Raw genomic sequence first — 7,500 nt, forward strand, 5'->3', positions numbered from 1 at the left:
AGACCACAAATTAGTTGAGCATGTGTATCTTGAGAGAGAAATAAGAAGATTACTCATGTGGTAATGAGTCTAGTTCAGATTGCAGGCAGTTCTTAATTTTTTTTGTTTGTGTTCCTGAAGATGCTGTTGCAGTTGCTGAAGAGTCGTTTTACAGAATTGAAAAAAGACTCAGGCGGATGCTGAAGAACAAAAGATTTCCATTGGTATGTTGAGTAATGTATTTAAAAGTGTACTCAAGAATACTGAAGTACCACATCATCATCATCAATCCAGCTTTGATCTGGGTTTATCCCCATAAATGGGGGTTTACCCCACTTTGTCAGCAATCTTTCTAACTCCCACTCTCTATCTCACTCGATTCATTGCGTCCTTTTTCTCCAAACCAACGCTCTTTCTCTCCTTCTCCACTTGCGTTTTCTTTGGTCGTCCTCGCTTCCTCTTGCCCTTCACTTCAAACTCCAACGCTTTTCTCAGAACATGCCCATCATCCCTTCTCAACACATGCCCGTACCATCTCCCTCCATTTGCCTTTGCCATCTGAACCACTGTTTCCTTCAATCACTACTGAAGTACCACAATGTGCATGAAAATATTAAAATGCATTTGAACCAAGTAAGCCTTTATAAGCATTAGAAAGTGTTTAAGCGAATTTATCTGCTCTCCAAAGATGGGTTGCTTTCATCTAATTGAAAGACATGCATCAGTCAAGAAAAATTTGTGTGGGAAAAAAAGCTTTTTTTCACTAACTGGATTGCAACCATCAAGATTTTAACCTTGGAGAACATCAAAATAGTAGTTATTACTGGTTTAACTTTAATACACTGTAACAAGTAGAAATTTAACGTAGAGTGCAAGGTTCACAGTGGAACTAGACAATAACAAGAGGCTATAGGTAGCCTACACTTTGTTTGAAGGATTTTTACCAATTTCCTTTCAAGCTCACAGTATTTGAGTGTTTTTTTGTGTTACAATATCTTGGTCAATAGCCAGTTCAATTCCGTTGTCCAAAGTCCACATTCTGTGACCCAGTGATAGGGTTAAGTGTGATTGTAGAATACCGTAAACACCGGCGTGTAAGCCCGCACCTTTTTGCCCAAAAATTTCGGATGAAATCGGGGATACGGCTTATCTGCAAGAATATCTAGACACCATGCCGTAAATTTGCATAAATTAACAAGTTTAGCAAAAAGTCTTAAGTCTGTGTAGACCTGTGCAGCAAATTAATAAGAACTTCATAAAACAATACCACATTACGCATTGATCATTGCTTTTGCGAGTTTGGTGGCTCCTAAAAGAGCCGTTTTTGTTTGAGCTTAGACAGTGATTAAACCTTCTTTGTTAAAAGATCTTTTAACCGGTTTAACATTGCCTTTCTTGAGCAGGTGAACTTCACTAGGCAGGGATTCTCCATTCCACCACAAAGTTGTTTACATTGTTGACGATGGCCGCTCAGTTCGACAGAAATCAATCCACCACGAGCAAGAATGCCTGGTTACTAAGCTCAAACGAACCGAAACGTTCGTCAGGTGTTGTTTCATGTAAATTCTAATGAGAAATGGACAGGAATGAAAAATACTGGATTAAAAATGCCAGAGAAAGATCAAATTTATGTCCTAGTCGGATTTTCATACTATTAGAGAGTCAAAATTATAGGTAAGAGTTGTAGTATTCTTTGTTTTAAATGTTAGTGAGTTAATACGCGGGTTGACACGTGCAAGAAACTTGAAGAAACAGTGCATTTACATGTAAGACATCTTTGTCAAGACTCCACTTTTGATTTATTTTAATTTCTTTCAAATTTTTTTTTTCCAAATCTAAGTTGCTAAACTCGGGGTGCGGCTTATACGCCGGTGTTTACGGTATTTGTTCACATTTAAAACTGTTGTTAATGGCATCGATTCCAATCAAAACCAGTAACCAGATACTTAACATGTTCTACGATGGATGATATTTAAGCAATAAATAGTTCTTAACAATACCAGGAGAATTATAAAATTACATGTATGTAATTAGCCTGCTAAGATGTGTTATCGAGTCATGCGATAACCGGATATTGCATTGCGTGCGACAAAATCACAAAAACTTGTTTCCTGTCATGCACATAATTCTTTCATAACTATTCTCTTTAGTCTGTCGCATAATCTTGAAATCATGGTCTAGTGGTCACCGTGATTGCCTCTTAATGTGGAGATACTGTACCATTGAATTTCAAATCCAACTTGGGCTGCCTTCTCTGACATTAGTCTCTACCAGGCAGAAATCTTATGGATGCACACAAAAATGGCGACTCCGAAAAAACATGTTAGAAATAAAGAAGAGTCCACTTTGTTCTTTGAACAAAGTAATAACTGTTATTGCAATTAGACATGGTATCATTGGTGCTACTCTGGTTTAGAGATTCTTGAAATGGAACTTTCTAGCACATTTGCAACACAAGTCATGCTAATCCATGGATTGTTTGCATTGGTTGAATTTTTATTTTGTTGATTTTTGTTGTGTTTCCTTTTAAATGAGTACTTATTTGTTTCTTTCCTTAACAGGGTGGGCTGAAACACCATGAAGAAGAATTGATTTCCTATTTTTCTGATGACCCTAGTGCTGTTATGATATCAAATCTTCCATCCAGGTTGGGCCACATTATCAAAATGGCTTCAGAATATGACACTTTAGAGGGTTTTCAGTCTTTTGTTGAGTGATCATGCAATAACATTGCAATAATAATAATAATAATAATAATAATAATAATGATAATGATAACAATAATAATAATAAATAATTATTATTATTATTATTATTATTATTATTATTATTGTGTACTCAACCGAATATCTCATTTCTGATTGGTCAATGACAAATTCATAAAATCATAAGTTGTAGAGTGCAATGTGGAAGTTGCTATGAAAACACAGTGATTGAATAATTTTTTCGAGTACCGGTATATGAATAAATACCAAATCGTATGAACTTGCTTCTTCCTTTCGTGAGTTATGGTCAGTCATGATGCTTAAACGTCTCAAAAACCACAAGCCATAGGTGCAGCGAGTGCAATTTTGAGCACTTTCAAAAACATATTCAAATTACAAAATGCACTTGCATTCATGTGTTTTAATTCCTATACTTCAGGTTTTCTTGCAGGCAGGTATGAAAGTCGCACCAGATCAACTCTTGATTGCTCACATGGGACTGACATAAAAAATTATAAGGCCTGGCAAAATCACCCTAGCCCTAATCTTTAAGCTAACCTTGGTGAAATCGGGGCAAACATTGAATAGTTTTGGTTTACAAAACTGTTTTTTACTCGATCCAAGGTGAGGGGTCCGAGTTGATCAGATCCAACGATTTTCTCTGCCCTTTGCTTGATGCCAAAATTAAAATTGAGAAATGATTAGATGGTTCAGGATGGGATGGATTAAATAAAGCAGTCTGAAGCAAATGGAAAAAACCCACACAACACATTTTCATAATAATTTTATGGTGCCCTTACTTAGAACCTCCAAGTTTTTAATGCACATGCCCAAAAACAAAACTGCTGGCTAAACACATCACAGCAGACTCCTTTTTCTAGAAACCACATTCCATGTTTTCAGCAAATAGGAAGCAAAAAATAAAAGGAAGTAGAGGGTTTCAGTATTAAACAAGGGTTGAAAATTTCATGCAAGCATGGATTCACGAACTTCTGGTTTTAAAGTAGAAGTGTATTATTTAATGGGGACATAGTTTTTCAGTGAGTTATTAACCCTTTGACTCCCAGGAGTTCCCCATTGACGAGTCTGGCTGGTTTCGGCTGGTTTGGACGTCAAAGGGTTAAATGAAGTCAAAATAGATAACAGAACAAAATACAAAAAACAGGTGTCTGATATTGGGTGCAGTGAAAAACCCATGTTGAGCAATAATGATAAAAATTATTAATAGTGAGTAAGAGCAGACAAGAAAACTATGACAATTTTTTGCACTTTGACATTTTTGGGCAAGGTACAAATTAAATTACTCTGAATTCTCACTGATTGGTTTTCACGGTCTTTGTTCCTAGTTGCAATTTGGTGTTCTTTGCAGAAATTAGGTGTCATAAACTGTGTGAAATAACCAATACAAAAATGTTAGGTGGCGGTATACCCTTTTCCCATAAAACCTTTTAATTGAAATCATGCAAGAAATTTAAAGTTTTCAGCTATTTTAATTAACAAGCTTTAAAAATGCAGTCAAGGTCTATCTTGAGCTAATGGGTAAATGTCCTTTTTTATATAAAATTTCAAGGCAGCAATGCAATAAGTAATATTCTTGTTGTTAACCCTTTCAGCCCCGTGGGGTTCCCCATTGACTAGTAAAATCGTCTGGTGTTAGACAGAGTAAAATCTACAAGTGGCACTATTGGGAGTGAAAGGTTTAATGATCTTACACTCAATAATAGACCTTATTCATAAATGGCGGTCAACTTATAATATTCTTTTGTTGAAGTGCAAATTAGCCTACCAAGCCTCGATACCATACAGTGAATTGAAAAGAATTCTTGCTCTAAAATGACTCAGGCTTGGTAGGCTAATTTGCACGTGGACAAAAGAACTATAAATGTGACCACCATTTATGAATAAGGTCTATAACCATTCAACCTGCAACTTAAGTTCAGGTCAATATGGATTGAACAATAGATTGGGCCAATTATTTAAAAGCAGTTTAACCGTTACTCAACAAAACTCTATCTTGAGCTAATGGGTAAATGTCCTTTTTTATATAAAATTTCAAGGCAGCAATGCAATAAGTAATATTATTATAATAATATTATTGTATTATGACCCTCATAATTTTTTCTTGCAGTTTTGACAGACTGTTGGTGCATGGGGTTTGTCAATTTCTGGACTTGAAGTCAACCAGTGAGTATCAACAACATTATTTTGTAGTATTGTGGGGAATAGTGTGGCAAAACGTTTATCCAAACCATGTCTTGATCAACTGTTGCGGAGTTTGCCCAAGATCTTCTTCGCTGTATGTTGCCATGTTTCCTTTGGTCAACCTCTCTGGTGCACGGACATTTCTAAACAACGGAACAGCGAAATGAAGCACCAAAACACCATGTATGACCTCACCATACAAGGCTGTTGCCTAACAGAAGCCCGGTAGCTTGGGGCTCCCAAAGAATAGCTCCGGGCGCCTTAATTTTTCACAGCAACACCTTTCACTTCATATGTTGGGCTCCTAAGTTCTCAGCGTTTCGCTCTGAGGGCCCCTTTAAAATTTTCTTTGGCAGCAGCCTTGCCATACATTAAATACTAACCGACAAAGGTTGGATTTGAGATTAAGCATCGTTTTAGGCGTAATAAGTGATTTCTCCTAATCTCAGTCTTAACCTGAATCCTAATCTTAACCTCAATGAATTAGGAGCAATATTTTATCTCGAATCCAACCTTTGTCGGTTAGTATTCAGTGTATGGTGGGGTCATACATGTACACAGTGTTTTAGTGTTTCGTTTGGCTGTGCTGTTTGGGTGTTTCGCTATTTCGTGGTTTAGTAATGCCCCTGGTGCACAGATATATAACTATTAAAATGGAAAACATAAGCCACCTAGAGTCTTCTTCAAGCTTTTTCCACTGATAGACCAATATTAATTAATAAAAAAAATATTATTGTCTAATTGAATTTTCTCCTTCATTGCTAAGGTAAAAATCAAAATGGAAATCGCATCATGGAGATTGCAAACAAGCAAGAAACATTCTGTGTCCCTTTGCTTCTTCTGTCCCAATATTTGGAGCAACACAGATAGCATTTTACATCAAAGATGCTGAGTTTTGAATCCAAAACAATAATGCACATCTGCAGTATATTTATGTTTTTGTTCAGAAACTCTGGACATTTATCAAGACTGATGTCCTTGTAGTGACTGAGAGATAGTTGTGTGGGTGTTTTTTAGCAAATATAGTGTTTTTGAATCAGGTCAACCTCTTCGTATATCATACTCTTTGTTAGAGTTTTCAGTATTATAATAATTATTATTGTAGAAAGGACGTTGTTGTAAATTATAAGAATAATACCTGTAATAATTATTGTTATTGGTAGCAAACTAATTTTGTCTTTGGTTTGAAATTTAGTGGAAAATCCTCTTTCTCTCTTGTAAAAGGAGTTATGGTAAATTATACAAAATAATTTTGTATTTAACTATTAATTCTTTTTATATAGAGGTTAAATTATAATTGATTATTGTGATAACAGAAATTAACTTATAGTAGGGAAGTTCACTTCAAGTGTACCAATAGTAAATATTGTGTGATAGATTACATGTATAAACATGTATTTACAAAACAACAATAAAACCTTAAAGGAACCCAAGCTGTTCTAGTCAATGCAGGCGTATGCAAAAACCAAAGGGGGGCATTTTCAATAGTGCACTGGCTAAAAGCAAAGACCATAGTCATGTTAAGATGTGCACTAGAAATGAATAAATAATAATAATAATAATAATAATAATAATAATAATTATTATTATTATTATTATTATTATTATTATTATTATTATTATTATTATTATTATTATTATTATTATTATTATTCCTACTTTGGTATTTATGCACCGAATGTAAAGATCACCTACTTTTATGGTATTTTAACCCAATCATCCCTGAAGCAGCCTCCATTGACAAGTAAAGAATTAAAGGGGACAACAATGGTATTCATAAATGGCGGCCAAGAAATTGTTCTTTTGTCTTTGTGCTAATCATCCTCACTAGCCTCACTTTGGTGCAAAAGGTCTTTTGCATTTTGTCTGTGCTAACGAGGCTAGTCAGGATGACTTGCATAAAGACCAGACTAATTTCTTGGCCGCCATTTATGAATACGGTCTATAGTTTTTGACTGGACCAAGGTGTTTTTAAACTAACTGTAGTTGAAAGAAAAGGTTGCATTTTCATTGGTGGTTCTTCCTTCTCTGGGAATACGTTTATATACGGTTACACAGTCACATAATGATGAACCTGGGTAACAAGATTGTTGAGCATGTTGGTGATGGGTAAATTTAAGCCAAGTTGTTAAGAATTCTTTGGATTGGTCATCTGTTACAGTCATTCAGCCAACCAGTTGGCAGCAAGCTGGTCCTGTCAGCACTTCAAGGTGTGAACTTGATGTTGTGATGGATACCTAATCAGTAAGTAATTAGAGACTGAAATACAGTTAACCCATTGTCTCCCAGGGGTTCCCCATTGATGAGTAAAATACTAAGTTTTGCCAGTTTAGGCCGGTTTGGGCTTCAAAGGGTTATTAACCTGCAACCAAAATTTCCTGTTGCCAAGGAAACGTCTTTCAGTAAGTAGACCAGAAAAATAATTGAATAAAATGCAAACTTTATTGGATGAATGTACATGTAGTTGCAACTTGCCATAATTACACATGGCCATGGGTCATGTCTTATTTCATCTGAGCCACTTTTTCTAAGCAATTCAAGTGTAAAGTTTTCTTTCGTGGTATTTAGTTCTTTGGAAAAGGGGCTTGGAACTCTTGAACCGACAGACTAGCCA

At 35.6% G+C, this 7,500-nt stretch overlaps 1 protein-coding gene across 1 annotated transcript in view; it reads left to right on the top strand.

The window, feature by feature from the left end:
* Positions 1-6,314, top strand: part of LOC137974413 (R3H domain-containing protein 4-like) — an 11,632-nt gene extending 5,318 nt beyond the window's left edge. The window contains exons 5-8 of the mRNA XM_068821366.1: positions 121-203; positions 2,541-2,626; positions 4,813-4,868; positions 5,653-6,314. Of these exons, the coding sequence (XP_068677467.1) occupies positions 121-203; positions 2,541-2,626; positions 4,813-4,868; positions 5,653-5,756 (329 nt within the window). The 3' untranslated portion in view covers positions 5,757-6,314. The remainder of the gene's footprint in view (positions 1-120; positions 204-2,540; positions 2,627-4,812; positions 4,869-5,652) is intronic.
* Positions 6,315-7,500: the final 1,186 nt, after the last annotated feature.

Source organism: Montipora foliosa, chromosome 10 (assembly GCF_036669935.1).
Source record: "Montipora foliosa isolate CH-2021 chromosome 10, ASM3666993v2, whole genome shotgun sequence".
Classification (NCBI taxonomy): domain Eukaryota; kingdom Metazoa; phylum Cnidaria; class Anthozoa; order Scleractinia; family Acroporidae; genus Montipora; species Montipora foliosa.